The sequence below is a fragment of the Pseudopipra pipra genome, chromosome 9, assembly GCF_036250125.1.
Source record: "Pseudopipra pipra isolate bDixPip1 chromosome 9, bDixPip1.hap1, whole genome shotgun sequence".
Lineage (NCBI taxonomy): Eukaryota > Metazoa > Chordata > Aves > Passeriformes > Pipridae > Pseudopipra > Pseudopipra pipra.
Genome location: NC_087557.1, coordinates 12,553,123 through 12,569,165, shown reverse-complemented (window position 1 = coordinate 12,569,165; position 16,043 = coordinate 12,553,123). Strand labels below are relative to the sequence as shown.

Here is a 16,043-nt window from a genome sequence, read left to right as displayed (position 1 = left end):
AGTGCTATATTTCTACAAGATGTGCTTTCATATTTACAGAGTCAGTCTTGACCCAAAGGCACAGGAGGCTGTTGGTATACTCCGCAACCATTTGATCCAGTTCAGCGCTCATTTTAAATCTGGAAGTCTTCCTGACGATCATTTAGCACCGATTTTAAAAACGCCATTTTCTTCGTGAGTATTCTTTGAGTTTCTGAAGTAGAACTGAGAGAGATACAATGGGAGCAAAGAATATTATGTAAACTTAAAGTGAGGAGTTGTTGGATTTTTTTGTGGTTGTTGGTACAGATGGATTTCGATTGTGAGAGTGCAATAAAAACTCTGAGATATTCTTCTTGTATGTATAATACTAGGTAGGGTTAATACGAAAAACTTCCCAGTTCTGTGTAATCGCTGCCTGAAGTAAACTTTCTAATATGGACTGCTTCTCACTGTTGGGGTGGGTGTGATTGTTTGAGTTTTATACTTAATAGTGTGTTTCTAAGTAAATACTGAAACATCTGAGAACATCTTTGAACATCTGAAAAATCAAGCTCTTAATTTCCAAGACTAAGTGTTGTGAGAGTTGTATATATTTTAGTATTTTAATGTAGATCTGAAATTAGAATTGTTTGTGAAATCCTTTCCCCATTTCCTTACTTTCTTTTGAGTTTCATTCTTTTTTTTCTCCACTCTTTTTTCAGTATTGCATCTAAACTAACTTTGGCCGACCTAAATCAGGTGCTGTATAGATGTGAGGCAGAAGAACAAGAAGATGGTGGAGGGTGTTACAATATACCAAACTGGTCACCGCTGAAGTATGCAGGCCTCCAAGGTAAGAGCTTCAGCATTTCAATAAAAAAAGTGAATTAGAGCTGCTCAATCTAGATCATACCATAATGAGTGGCTGTTGTATTGCCACTGACATTATTTGAATAAAAACCAGTAAGTTTCTTCTACTTGACCATGCTACTAATCAGTGTTGTACCCAAGAAATCACACGCTGTAACAAACCCCCTCTCTCTCAATACTCTGAAACTTAACTTTGCAGCCCAATATATGTTTTAACACCAACGCCTTGGCTTTTAAAGTAAAAAGAGAACAAATATACCTCCAGTGAAAAGTTGCATTAATCAAACCCTAGGCATTACTGGATTGTTGAGGGCTGTCTGTCATTTATCAAACGTATGAATTCCATCATGCTAGTTATTCCACCATGATTTACATAACTTTCTAGGATGTGTGCTGAGGAAACGACAATTGAGTGGCCTAACTCCTTATGCAGATCAAAAGAAGTAATATTCAGATCCAGTTAAAGCATCTGTTGCTGTGTACCTTTCCCCCCTGAATTGTAACAGCTGTTTGTGATAGGGGTGTGTCTTTTAATACACAGTTGGGTTTGTATCTTCAGGGTTAATGTCAGTGATGGCAGACATTAGACCAAAGAATGATTTGGGTCATCCATTTTGTGATAATTTAAGATCTGGAGACTGGATGATTGATTATGTCAGTAATCGTCTGATTTCACGTGGTGGAGCCTGTGCAGAGGTCAGTAAAAATACTTATTTGGTGACTTTGGGGTTTTAAATTGCCACTTTGTTTCATTTTCAACTACTGTTATATTTTTAAATTCAGACTGTGTATAACATGTTTCTTGTATAGGCAATTTCTTCTAGGTGATTGAACCATTAATATGTTTTTCTTCCCTCCCCTCAATCCTATTTAAGAATAGATAAATACAAAAGGGAGGTGAAAAATTTGTGGAGTGTAGAGGGATTGTTAGCTCTTGCATAAGGGCTAGCAGGTGTCACTCCCTGTTTATTACTTCTCCCCAAATAAAAATGAAGTTAGTTTTTGGGTTTTGTTTTTTGTTTTTGTTTTTCTTTTTTTTCAAGAAAGTACTTTCAAAAGAGTGCTTAAGTACTACTAAGGCACACATGAATATTATACAGGTATAGTGTTATATTTTGACAGGTACAGTCTTCATCTGCAAGGTTTAAATCTTTAGCGACTTCCTAGTAGGTTGTCATGATGTTATTTAACAGATCTAGAAGGAAAGAGAAATACTTTTCAGATGTCAAACATTTTGCAATGACACAAGGATATGCATGTCCGGAATCCTGAGTCCTAGACCCAGATCTGCAGTCATATTCACTAGTGGCTGTACATAATTTAGCCTTCTGATAACTTTTCTATTCCTGATCTCAAGATTCATCTTTTCAGTCCTATCTTTTTAAACAATGAGAAACCTCCTTCCAATGCTTGCGTTATAGTGATGCCTTTCGAGTTGTGGTTTCCTTTGCTACTCAGTTTTCATAACAACTTCGTGATAGTTCTTTTTTTCCCATAAGACTAGCAAAATATAGTCACTTTCTATACTTAATGTTTTGGCCCATTTATATGTGATATTACAAATGAAATTTTTCCTTACTACTTTTCTTAGAGTTCATCTCTCTTAGCTGAAATTTTGGAGCAGGAGGATGCAGCATAACTTGGGTGTAATACATGTACAAAAACTGTGACAAATACTGTAACCATATGGATCATGAAAGTACTGGGTTTTGAGCCCTGATCTTATCAAGTTCTAATTTTATTGTATTTTTAATAGGTTGGTAAATGGTTGAAGGCCATGTTTGTGTACCTAAAGAGAATTCCCCGTTACCTCATCCCGTGTTACTTTGATGCCATATTAGTGGGTGCATACACAACACTTCTGGATGTGGGATGGCATCAGATGTCTAGGTATGCTTGGCATATCAGAGCTATAGAGGTATCTGTATGTATTTGCATCTTCAAGTTTTGTTTGCTAGAGAATGTAATTTGAATGTTTTCATACTCTTCCAATGTAAAAGGGTAAAATGGGTAGTGAAAGTCAAATCCTTCTAACAGTGGTGGTTTGGAAGTCTGAGAGTTCAGATTCCTATCCAGGGTTTGAATTTATAATTCCTGTTGACATTGTACAGTAGTAGGAGGAAACCTTAAACCAGCATTTCTTTGCCAGGCTTTGGAAGGGTTTTTTGCCATAATTTTAGTACCCCTGCAATGATTCCTTAAAATTCAGGTAGGTAAGAAAATATCAGATTGTATTTTATACTCATGCTTTGTTCAACATTTCTTCTCTGATACAGCTACATATTCTTCATTGTCTGAGCACTTTGCTTACTTCATAAAATAACTGTTTAATCTTCAGTGTCTGCTGCTCTGTTTCTTGCAAAGGGAAGGGAGATTGATTTAATAGAGGCTTTTTCCTAGCTATAAACATGCTGAACAAGTCAGTGTTGTTTTGTGAAAATACAGATATTAAAATGGGAATAGAATTCAGTATGGCTGTAAAATCATGGACCATAGTATATTTTCTGAAAATGCTTGAAGATTAACTAGTCAGGAATGCAGATTGCATTATTTTAGACAATGTGTTGTCAAATTTTCTGATTTGCAGTTTTTGTGTGTATATATGAATATAAATAAAAATATGATTTCGAAAAAGACTGACTAGGTTTCACAGATTTTTGTTCATAGTAAAATATTTTTATCATATTTTTGAAGTCTTAGATCTGTGTATAGGTATCACCTAAACCAAAACAACTTCTTTTTAACCCTTTTTTCTGGAATATTTGTCATAAAAACTCCTGTTAAAATTAATAAATGTTAAGACTAATATTGGGCACACATTCTGGGGAAGTGAGTGATCTACAAATTAAATTTTATGTAAAAATTATTTAATGCAAAATACTAGCATTAATTCATTTTAATACTAGTATTAATTCATTTTTAGGTTTTATATTATGCATAATACTTAACATAGCCTTCTGTAAAAGAAAAAGGGAACATTTTATAGACTGATATTGTCAAATGTAAAATTAATTTAATTATGTTGCATTTCAGCTTTGTGCAAAATGGATCAACGTTTGTTAAACACCTTTCCTTGGGTTCAATCCAGTTGTGTGGAATAGGAAAATATTCTTGTCTGCCAAATCTGTCTCCTTCCTTACATGATGTTCCCTATAGGCTCAATGAGATTACAAATGAGAAGGAACAGTGTTGCGTTTCCTTGGCAGCTGGTAAGTGAGAACAACCTTTAAAAAAAAAAAAGTCTTCTAAAATAGTTAAACTGTTTTTAATAATCATATTAAAATTTTCTGCAATGTGTTTGGGATCCATATGTCAGCGACCATGTATGAACTATAGGTAGCAATTTCACTCACTTCTGCCCTGTGTGTAAGGTAAAGATTTGCCCTATTAAAAATATGGGAGTTTTGTCTAGCAGTGCTTCTTGGGGACAACCATTTTGTTACTGTTCATGGGAGTTGGGAGTTGTAAGCCCTTTATTAAAAGACATTTTTAGCTGTCTTTGTTACCATATTCAGAGATCCACAAGTATGTTTTTCTTTACAGCAGACTTGCTTGAGTTGAATATACTTATCATAATGGGTTTTAGTTTGTTTTCTAAACATGAATTTAAGAACTTAATTGTACTGGAGTAATAAGAGTGAATTTATTGTTTACAAGTTCTCAGAAAAAGAACCATTAGCAAACCAGAACTCCTGATCTGAATCTGTCTCCCAAAGGAAAGAGAATAAAAGCAGTCAGCAAATAGTGTTTTTACCTCCAAATGTTCTGCCAGCATCTGGCAATCTTCCTATGGGCACTTTTCTATGTCCCAAGTATTATCTTCTGTGGTTTAGAATGAATTTATTTTTGTTCTGAGTTGGCCCATTCCTTTTCTGAAGCCATAGAAACTTTTAAACATCCACAGATGCAGTGGCATCTCGTTTACTGGAGTGTTTTTCTTCTTTTTTTGCCGTCTGCCTTTCGTGTAGTTTTACTGCTTTTAGTTCTGGATTTTAGTAACATTCCATTTGCCTGCTTTAGTGTTACCTAGAAGCACAGAGGCACAGTGTTCCCTTAAACTGGTCATAAAGATTAATTATACTAAAGGGTTTGGTTTTAAATATTCCCTTCACATATTCACTGGGAGTTGTGCCTGAGATTTTTGATTTGTATATGGATTGTCATTCTCAAGTGCTGCTGCCATGTACTATAAAATTGCAGAGATGTGGAGGCAATATTTAAGTATTAGCAAATACTGTATTTAAGTAAGTGATAGAAGTTAAAATATCAAGCATGCACAAGAGACTGCTAGTTTGAAACTTTCTGTTTGAGAGATCAGAAAAGTTAATAAATGGAAGAAAAGACAAATATGGACCTTACTGTTGTAATTATTATGCCTTGTTATTTAGAATCATTCTTAAAGCTATATGTTATAATGTTTGCAGTAAAAAGTAGTTCTATAAGCTGCTGGAAAAGAAAAACAGGATGTCTTTCATAGTAGCTGAGAACAGTCGTATCCCCTTTATGCTACTGAGATGGCACAGCTCTCATAAATAAACTCTTGCCAATAAATTGTTGTAATCTTGCCGTAGTTCTGACTTTTTGTTAGTTTTCTTTCTGTTTCTTTTAATTAGGGGATGGCACTTGGGTAAGTTACCAAGTGATTTAATACAAATTTAAATGTTACTGATACGAGAAATGCTGTTGTGTGATCTTGAAATTCTAGAAGATATTGTTCTAGAATAAGGTGTATTTCATTCTGTCAAAAACTTGGTCTAGAAGACTGTTTACTTTAAATATCTTAGTCTAGGAAAAAATTATAAATGAGAATATATTTTCTGTTTCTGGTTACTTTATACATACTTGTATGCTTGGAGGTTTCTGCTATATCAATGAATTAGATGAAAAATGACATTTCTTTTCAGGTTTACCTCACTTTTCTTCTGGAATTTTTCGTTCTTGGGGAAGGGACACTTTTATTGCACTAAGAGGTCTAATGTTAGTTACCGGGCGCTATCTCGAAGCAAGGTAAGACTGACTTAGCCTTAGTACTTATTGGCTCTGTAGGTAGTTAGGAAAAAGCAGTGCTCTCAAAACCTGAGATGACACTCAAGCTTTTTAGAAACAGCTGATGTGCAGTATGAAACTTTAATGGCACTAGATGTATTTGGGAGCTCTCTCTAAGTGGTATTAAAAATAGCACTAAAATGATTCTCTTTTGCTTTCTTAGTGCTGATACAAAGCTGATGTTCTGTATAGATTAAGGTAGTTTTAACCTCTGTAACACTACTGTTTGTCCTTAAAGTGATTGTTTCACATTTATTTGCATCACTGTTGCTGAGAAATATTTTCTGAATTTCTTATGTAAAAATTCGAAGTAGCAAGAGAATATTATTTTTATAAGAAATGTGTGATTGCAGGCATAATTTTTTTGTAACTGCTACTATTTGGCTGTTAATACTAGAAATCAGCTAATTGTGGTTTGTTACAATCAGGTATCTGTAAATGTTTAACCTGATAAATAAGCCGTACATAAGCCAGATAGATTTGATATTTTGATTAATTTTAATTTGGGTGGAGCTTGACACTGATAGAAACATAAAAATTAGTTGTTTTAAATTAGCATGTATTTATGCTGTTGAGCATTTGGCCACCTATTAGCTTTCTCATGCAGTGAGATCTGCAGTCTAGTAGTATGTTTACCTTTTTAAAGCTAGTTGGAATCCATGTGTTCTGCAAGGTGTGCGCAACGGTTCTCAAATGAAACTTCTCATAACCTCAGCTGCTGTCACCTCTCTGTATTTTAATAGGAAATTCCCATCTACTCCTGCCCTCCGTCCCCATTCCACCCCACCCATCAGAATGGATACCAGGGTAATCATAAACAATATCAATAAAAACCTTCCCTGTGACCTCAGTGGGATTTGGATTTAGGGTCTATATCACTACCTGTAAAAAAGCAAACTATCTCTTCCATATTAATAGATTTTGTATGTTTTGTACCAACTGATTTAAATGTATTCATGTTGAGGAATTTGTAGGGATTGGGTGACTTCTTATTGCAAACGAAGTTCATGCTAAATGGAGTAATTTGTAGCTTTCAACAGCAAACTTTTGGCATCTGTCTTTAAAATCCTCTGTCTTCTTGACCTACCTTGCTATTAAGGTAATCCTGTATGCTTTGTGCTTAATATTTGTCTGGTAATGGCCCTGAAAGCAACTTAGTCAAGACTGTGGTTTTCTTTTGTTCTAGAAACATCATTTTAGCATTTGGTGGGACTTTAAGACATGGTCTCATTCCCAATCTGCTCGGCGGGGGCACACATGCCAGATACAACTGTCGAGATGCTGTGTGGTGGTGGCTTCAATGTATCCAGGACTACTGTAAAATTGTTCCAAATGGATTAGACATTCTCAGGTGTCCCGTTGCTAGGATGTACCCGAGAGATGACTCTTCTCCTCAGCCTGCAGGCACTGTGGTAAAGATAATTTCTAAGTATTTAAAACAACTATAATATTTTAATGATGTTATTTTTTTCTAGCTACGAGAATCTGTTGCTATCTGTTGTTTATGGTGAAGTTAGATTATAGCACAAGAATTCTGCATTTTAGACAATTCTTGCTACATCTGCATCACTGATTAGACAAGTGCAGGGGGTTGGGAAAGGAGAAAAAAATTCTGTCAGCTTCTAAATTGTTTTGTTGATTTTAGTCTTGGAAAAATGTTTATGTGAAAAACTGTACACAGCATATTGCCATTGTTAAGGATGCTACTGGAAAATGTTTGGTGTTTTTCTTTTGAAAGATCATAAACTAGAGGCTTAAGTATTGCTACTATTTGCACATTAGATAGAGCCTTTCTACTTGTTTTTCATCTTGCCTTTCACATCTCATCCAAACATGCAACAACTGTAGGATCAGCCACTTTATGAAGTAATACAGGAAGCAATGCAACGACATATGGAAGGCATAAATTTCCGAGAGAGGAATGCTGGTCCACAGATTGATCAAAACATGAGAGATGAAGGTAACATACATTGAACATCTACTGTACAATTCAGAAGTTGATGATCATATTTTATATTTTGTTTCCTGTAGCTACTGAGCATATTTTTTAAAAATTATGTTTACTGTAACTGAAACTACATTACTTTAAATTTACTTAATATTTTAAAAGTGCCTAATTAATTGTTTATTATTGGCAACTGTTTATATGTTATGATACAAGTTATCTTTAAAATTTCACTTAAAGTGCACTTGGTCTCAGGAACCTACCTCAGATCTCTTGTTTGGAGGTTTTATTGTTTATTAAGGAGGTTTGAGTTGGCAAGGTCAGTTGGCATTTTGTTTTGTCCAAAAACCAAACTTCACACCTGATATTCTTGCTTGGCAGGATTCAATGTAACTGCAGGTGTTGACCATGAAACTGGCTTTGTGTTTGGAGGGAACCGCTTCAATTGTGGCACTTGGATGGATAAAATGGGAGAGAGTGAAAAAGCACGCAACAAAGGAATTCCAGCTACTCCAAGGTATGAAATCGAGGCTCTGGGGATGGGATTTTTAAATCATGTTTTTAATTGAAATTCTTCTGCAGAACTGCTACTGGGTCTTCTATTAATACATCCAAGAGGTGATATCTCAAATGTTCTAAACGTTTCTGCCTACTGAAATGTTAAAGGAATTTTTTTTCTTTGTGCTGATTTGAAGTAAAAAGGTCTGTTCTTGGCAGGTGAAGCCCTCAGTTTCCGTCAAGGTCTTAGCTCCATGCTGAGAGTTGAATTTTGAATTCCATGAAGTAAAGTGTAATTTAGGAAAAACTGTATACTTGTAATACTAGTAGTGCTTTGTTATTTAGACTTACTGTAGGAGATACATATTGATAATTGTGTTGTTTGAATAATTCTTTGAATTCAAAAATATCTTCAACATCTACACTTGTAGAGTTGAGTAGGAAAATAAGGAAAAAGGAAGTGTCTAAATAAGATACTTAAAATCTGAATTTTTTTCAGCTACTCATTGAACTTTAATAGCCCTCTTAAAGTAATTATTGGGCTTCTTTATCACTACTATTTTAGAGATGGCTCTGCTGTGGAAATTGTTGGACTGTGCAAGTCGGCTGTCCGCTGGTTGCTGGATTTATCTGGGAAAAACATATTTCCATTCCGTGGAGTCACTGTAAAAAGACATGGTAAAAACAGGCGCATTTCATAATTGTATTACTGGGGTATAAAAATAACTAAAACAATGAAGCTGGGACAATATAACCTTAGGGATTACTATCAAGCTACCCAGAAAGGTTTAGGGGCAAATGGGGAAAAACTTTATCATTCATTACAAGAATGCAAAGTAAAATGATGCAGGATGCATGTCTTTATTTTCTCTTTCTGTTTTTTCCCCCCACTATTCAGAACACAGAAAACCCCATCCTGGGAATATTTACATAAATATCATTGCAAGTCCCCTATGTTCTAGAAAAAATACTCTTCTAATTACAAAATTACTTTAAACATACCCAGCCCAAGTGAATATGTGCCCTGTAAAGACTCTGTTGTGCTAGTCTCCCTAGAAGTTTCAGTGAGCTGTTCCTATGAAATGTAGAATTGGCCTAAATGTGGGGAATCACCAGCTGAAGAGAGGTGATCCTAGGACTACTCCTGTTAGGTGACAGGAATTTGGGAAGCATACTTCTGGTGTTGCCACTGTGGCTGTTTTCAGGAAATGAAACCTGTATATAACATCTTGCAGGAAAGGAAGAGATTATCACATACGATGAGTGGAACAGAAAAATTCAAGGACACTTCGAAAGGCTGTTCTTTGTCTCTGAGAATCCAGCAGATCCCAATGAAAAACGTCCAGATCTTGTTCACAAACGTGGAATTTATAAGGACAGCTATGGAGCTTCAAGTCCATGGTGCGATTACCAACTCAGGCCAAATTTTACAGTAGCAATGGTTGTGGTAAGTGAGGGGGAATGGGAGGAGGACTTTGCGCTTAAAATTGTCTTTATTATTAAACTAAGGTGCATTGTAAGGTCCATCTGCATGATGCTATAGCAGGAATATACATTGCGCTTTTTTTCCCGTGCTTTTAATATTGATTCATCTTGGACTATCTCCTAAAAATACAGCATGACAGGACTTACCAATTTGCTGTGTTCGCTGTATTCAGAATGTCTTTTTAGATTGGGTCTGGGAGGCCACTTTTCTCATCAAATTGGCTAAAAAGCATGGTCTGCTTTTGGATTTTTGAAGAGCTTCAGTAATAATACTTGAAAAGTGTATTTAAAGTAAAATTAAAATTGAAAAAAGCACTGGATAGCTTCTGTCTTCATGCTTACTGAATCAAGTTATGGAACCTACAAGTCAGAGTAATGTAAAACTCAGGCTTTTTGTTGTCTTCTGAATTTACATACACAGTCTTATGTACATGCACAGAGATTATTCCTGAAATCTTTATTATTTTATTAGGCCCCAGAGTTGTTCACACCTGAGAAAGCTTGGAAAGCTCTGCAGATAGCAGAGGAAAAACTACTCGGTCCATTAGGCATGAAAACCTTAGACCCAGAGTAAGTACACTAGAGATAAGTGTTAATTACAAAACAGGACAGTAGGAATTACTTCTTGGGGGGGGGGGGAAGGTAGTGTGTAAAATCCTCATACCTGTGAAATAAGGCTGCAGGAAGTACTTCCAGAACAATCATTTTTCTCTTCTAAAAGTTCACACAATTGATTTTTTTGTTTGTTTGTTTTGGATGCCACACAGTAAGCAAGTCAAATTTGGTATCATAAAAGATGTTGAATTTGCATCTTGGGACATACTTATATATGATAGAGTGTACAGCACTACAATTTGAGTAAAAGCATAAGGACAAAATTAGGAATTTAAATCCTTCAAAGACATTAACTGTTTTCCTACTAGTTTAAACAATATTTAGAATTCCATTATTATGTAAAATACAGAACCTTGTGGAAACCTCTTAACCATCATTAAATGTAAATGCCATGACAAATTTTTTGGTTAATTTCTGTTTTCCTGTTCTGTGTATCATTTTTGTTAAGGCTTTGTTTGCATAATGCATTTTTTCTTTCTTGCAGTGATATGGTGTACTGTGGAGTATATGATAATGCTCTTGACAACGACAACTACAATTTAGCCAAAGGTTTTAATTATCACCAAGGACCTGTAAGAGCCCGTTCCTTCAATTTTAGAAAAAGTGTTGTCAGCTTTTCAAACAGACTGCTTTAATAATAATCTCTTTTCATGCCTTGTTTAGGAGTGGCTGTGGCCAATTGGATATTTTCTTCGTGCCAAATTGTACTTCTCTAAGTTGATTGGTCCAGAGATATATGCGAAAACTGTCGTTATGATTAAGAATGTTCTTTCTCGCCACTATGTTCATCTTGAAAGGTAAGATACCTATTCCTTCTAGCTAGTGTATCTACCTACCCAATTCCAAGTAAAAGTAAAAATCTACAATATAAACAGATATTGCAGATTGCAAGTCAGGTTTCAAATACAGGTGAGATCTAGTGCCTTTTATAGAGTGCAGAATTACCAATACCCATGTAAAGACTGGATGAAATAAATCTTATGTAAAAATTAGGATCTAATTTCAGAAAAAATGTTGGTGAGGTTTTTTATTTAAATCAAAATATTTCAAAACAACCTTTAAAACATATTGGTTAAAGGAGTAGTAGTGACAGAAGATAAGATGATGCAAAATATTGTTAGGATTTCTTGTGTTATAAGTGAGAAAACTAAGATTCTGAAACTGTCATAATATCTTGCTATTCTAAGAAGACAGAGGAACTTGCTTTTTGAGTTCTCCCTCAGACCAAACCACAAAACCCAAACACTGTTTTTCCCCTTTTGCTATTATAGTTTTAGTTCTTAAGGATTTCAAACAAATTAAAACAAACAAAACATCTTGCCCTTGATATCCCTTCCATGTAATCTGTTCTACAGCACATCAAACATGCATTTATTTGTACCCAAAAGAGCAATTCAGTAGGACTGATCATGACAGAAAAGTTTGTCATGAGGAAAAAAAACAATATTTTGCCTTAGTTTTTGTCTTTTCCAAGTCTCTTATTTGGTAATATCACATACAACTTGCAGTTTGGTAACGCTCTTTGTTTTTTCTGTCTTATTAAAGTAGTGTACTTTCACTCTGTTATGATATTTCATAGTGTACAAAATAATTAATAAAGCAACAGGCTCTACTTAAGAGTTTTTCTGTAAGTATGCTAGTTTGTGGGGTTCTTTACTCCTAGGGAGGCAGAAAAGGCTTGTGTAGTCATACTACCTGCCAGATGTTGTCATGTTTTAGTACCATAATTAATTTCAAGTGTAGTTTGAATACCATTCAGGTGTCTCACAGATCATTCATATTCTTCCAAAACCAAAACTACCTGAATGAGAAACAGGAGCAACACGCCAGTAGTGTAAGTTCAGTTATTATTAGTAGCAGAGTCTGATTGGAAGATGACACCTCCACCACAATTCCCAGCTGCAGGGGAAAAAATATTTAGATATTAATTGTTAAAGGACACACTGTGGCTGTAGGAGAGCAGACCTTTAGTCGTGCTTTTCAGTTTCCTACTGACTTAATCTTTTAAAAGGTTTTAAATTGTTCTTTTAATTTCAATCTATAATCTAACAACAATACTCACTTGTTTTTTCTTTTATTAGATCATCCTGGAAAGGGCTTCCAGAACTAACTAATGAAAATGGACAGTATTGTCCTTTTAGCTGTGAAACTCAGGCCTGGTCGATTGGTGTTATCCTTGAAATCCTTTATGACTTGTAAAAGTTTATTTTGATTGATTTGATGAAAGTTATGTGGTCTTATTATTGGGCATAAATGAAAACTTGGCTTACACTGCAAGGGAAATCAACTGTTCTGCACAATCACTTAAGCTGTGTCCTGACTTTCAAAGATGCTGAATGCCAGCAGCTCCTGTGTCCTATAACTGTGTGGGGCTTGGATTTTTTGAAAATCAGGCCATGACAATAAAACTGCAGTGCACACTTGATGCAGAAACTTTTAGTAAGGAGCAATTTTGAGAATATGCACAAACTAATTTTAACTAGCTTTGGTTTTTTAGCCTTTTCAAATCAAAATCTTAATGTAACAAAGTAGCTCTTTCCTGAGCTAAAAATAAGTAGCACAGCTCTTATGTTTTTTTTTCTTTGTCTCTTAAAGAGTAAATGGATGTTTTGCAAATGCATGCTTAAAGGGGAGTAGAATAACCTCTAACTTTCTGAGTTTGGTATGCTTTGTGCTCTAGCACCATACATTAATGAAGGCATAATATGTTGTCTCTCCATTGAACTGTAAGATGGGGATTTTTTGTGTGTGTGTTCAATTGAGCACTTCACTAAGCAACCACAGAAATAAAGTGTATTAACTGTAATAAACCAACCTCTGAAGTTATATATAAAATTTTGAGGACTTTGAGAGTTAATTCAAGCAATAATAAGATAATGTTCTATGTTAATCCATCTTTAGATTTATTTAAATACTGTGGGCCATGTAGCAAACCTATTTCTTCATTTAAATCTGGTTTTCACCATGAGTAATTCATAAGAAATGTGCCTACAATGCACAGCCTATATGCTAGGGGAAGCCAAAGATAAGTCAATGTGCTTCACTGCTTTATTAAATGAATTTATTGAAGAGATACGGTCACCTCAGCCCTTCGTTCTTGAGAAAGTCCTAGTTCTGTTGAAGCAGGTGGAAACACTTAATATCAATGGAAAGAGATACTGGCCTATCATCAGAAAGGAGAATATGAGGTTTCTGGGCCTTTTGAAATTACGCCAATAACAATAAGCATGCTACCTCTGTGTGGTGTCCTTTGGGAATAAATCCAGTGACCATGAAGCAAAACATGTTTTTTCGTATTTGAATGCCTACATGCCTTATTAAATTCAGTTCAGTATTCCCAGACTGAAGGGTGGTTAACAGAAGCTGCAGTTGGTCATTCTCAACTCTATTCATAAAATTTTTCCATCTTAATGCAATGAACAGGCAGAGAGTGAGGTTGAAAACACTCCCCACATCACAGACAGGAAAGCAAAAGCACTATTGCATTTCTTAATGTTAAACAACAAATGCTGAAAAAAATAGATACAGGATGTAATTATAATGCACTAAACATGTAGATCAAGATTTTATCATATCTGTATTTTAATGTTTCTGTATCTTGTATAAAGTACAGTGCCCACGTGCCGTCTTGTTCAGGGAGATGTATTACACAGGGATACATGTGAGGGCAAGTTAGCAGGCTGAGGAGAGATGAATTGTAAGAAGTGGCTATATTCACGCTATTTATTTGAAAGATTAGTAAGCGTTTGAACTCCCTTGCTGAAGTGTTCAGTCCTTAGAAGTTATGAATAGGAAAGGTCTATATTATACCTGAACTTCGGAGCTGCTGCCGTACAAGGGTTGGGAAATTTTTATTTTCTCAACACAATGCATAAGAAATGTCATTTGATCAAAAGTGTTACTGAAATGTCAACTACAGATTATTTTTTTAATATGCAAGAGGCATATAAAGTATTTTTCATACTGTACTGAACTTTCCAAAATACTTGATAGTGATATTAAGGTTTGTGTCCTGCTGTATCACTACCTTTTTACTGTTCTCCTAGATATTTATTTCCTGTTTATTGTTTCAAGGTATGTTTTATAGCTCCTTTGACTTAGAAAGCAGGAACAAGATGGCAGAAAAAACTGTTCTTACTTCATGAAAACATTCTAAAATTGTAAGTGCAGCTTAAGAGCTTTGACTGTTGAAAAAGATTTCCACCAGGTATCAAAATTAGATACATTGGCAATAACACTCTTTAAGTGTTTGGAAAAAAAAACATGAGAAATTTTTCATCAAAACCTTCCTATGTTATGTACAGATTACTTTCCACTTTTTTTCAAACTGCACTGCTGATAGAGACTGCATATTTGTCACTGCTAGGGATTTTTTTCTAATTTAGTAGTAAAATTTTAAAGATAAATCACTGCTGTGTACACAAAAAGACATGTTACGGAACTTCTAAACGTGCCCATTTATAATGTTGCTTCTGCACTGATTAGTTGAGCATAGTTTTAGTGACAAATATTTTAAATAGGGAAAAAATATGTATCGGTTGACTTTGCTGTTAAGTAGCAACAAAAGTAAGATTTAAGGTTATTAACTTTAGAGGGAGGTGGTTTCTTGGTTTGGGTTTTTTTCTTTTTTTTTTTTTTCCTCAAAAAGCTACTCAACACTTTGTCAAGCCAGACAGTTTAAAAATGAAGAGGGAAGAAAACAATGTTAAATCTAACACAAAACATGAGCTGATATGCATCTATATTGTCATTATCCCCTAAAATTAGCTGACTTCTGTTGAATGATCCTGAGATGTATTTTCATTTATTATTATCATTTATATTTTGCACTCAAACTTCTAGTAATGCAAAGATATAATTGGTAAAATATCTTTTAGAAGTAAACTAAAGAACTTGGTAAGAACTGTACATCCATTGTGTTCCAGTTAGTGCTTGATCTGTATCGTCATGTGTTTTTTTTCCCTCCCAATTGAAATAATTTTAACTGTTACCAATGTTCACACAGTTTATAGCTCTTGATTTATTCAAGGATGATTAACTTGAGAATTCAAGTAAACTAATGTATCATTCTCATACTGCATGTTGTAATGTAAAATGGAAACATGTTTTACATGTATGTCTATCACAGCAACAACTGATTTTAGAAAATGTCATTATTCATTTCTGAAATGCACAAAATAAAATTCTTTAATTCAGAGTTAACCTTTTCATGTGGTTGTTTGAAAAAGTGAAACTTTAGAGCTGATGTTGCTTGTTAACTTGTAGCAATTTTGCATTTTACACGGGAGAGATCATTAACTCCTCAGGTCAAATATTAATAACAAGAAATTTGTCAACTTATTAAAAAACTGCATAAACTTGAGCCCTATACTCAGATTCTTGGGTTGGTGTCAATGTAAGTTGTCTCAGCTGGGTTTTAGGAGGATTTGGGCTAGAAGAGGTCTGTGTGTATCTTCTCCTATAAGTGATTATATAATTTTAAGTCATTGTATTGCAAATTATCCAAGAGGACAGTCCTGATTAACTGATTTACAGCTGCTGAAGTGATACACAGCGATTAACTTTCCGTGCAAAATTCTTATCACTATAGAGAAGGCATTTTCACTTTTCAACTCTGTTTCAT

At 34.8% G+C, this 16,043-nt stretch overlaps 1 protein-coding gene across 6 annotated transcripts in view; it reads left to right on the top strand.

Annotated features, from left to right (window-relative positions):
- Positions 1-15,617, top strand: part of AGL (amylo-alpha-1, 6-glucosidase, 4-alpha-glucanotransferase) — a 35,681-nt gene extending 20,064 nt beyond the window's left edge. For all 6 annotated transcript variants that reach the window (XM_064664662.1, XM_064664666.1, XM_064664664.1 and 3 more), the window contains exons 20-34: positions 40-174; positions 684-814; positions 1,391-1,527; positions 2,588-2,721; positions 3,865-4,040; positions 5,736-5,838; positions 7,064-7,289; positions 7,726-7,837; positions 8,204-8,339; positions 8,886-8,998; positions 9,556-9,767; positions 10,278-10,375; positions 10,905-10,992; positions 11,084-11,217; positions 12,502-15,617. In XM_064664662.1, the coding sequence (XP_064520732.1) occupies positions 40-174; positions 684-814; positions 1,391-1,527; positions 2,588-2,721; positions 3,865-4,040; positions 5,736-5,838; positions 7,064-7,289; positions 7,726-7,837; positions 8,204-8,339; positions 8,886-8,998; positions 9,556-9,767; positions 10,278-10,375; positions 10,905-10,992; positions 11,084-11,217; positions 12,502-12,619 (2,053 nt within the window). In that variant the 3' untranslated portion in view covers positions 12,620-15,617. The remainder of the gene's footprint in view (positions 1-39; positions 175-683; positions 815-1,390; positions 1,528-2,587; positions 2,722-3,864; positions 4,041-5,735; positions 5,839-7,063; positions 7,290-7,725; positions 7,838-8,203; positions 8,340-8,885; positions 8,999-9,555; positions 9,768-10,277; positions 10,376-10,904; positions 10,993-11,083; positions 11,218-12,501) is intronic.
- The last annotated feature ends 426 nt before the right edge of the window (positions 15,618-16,043 follow it).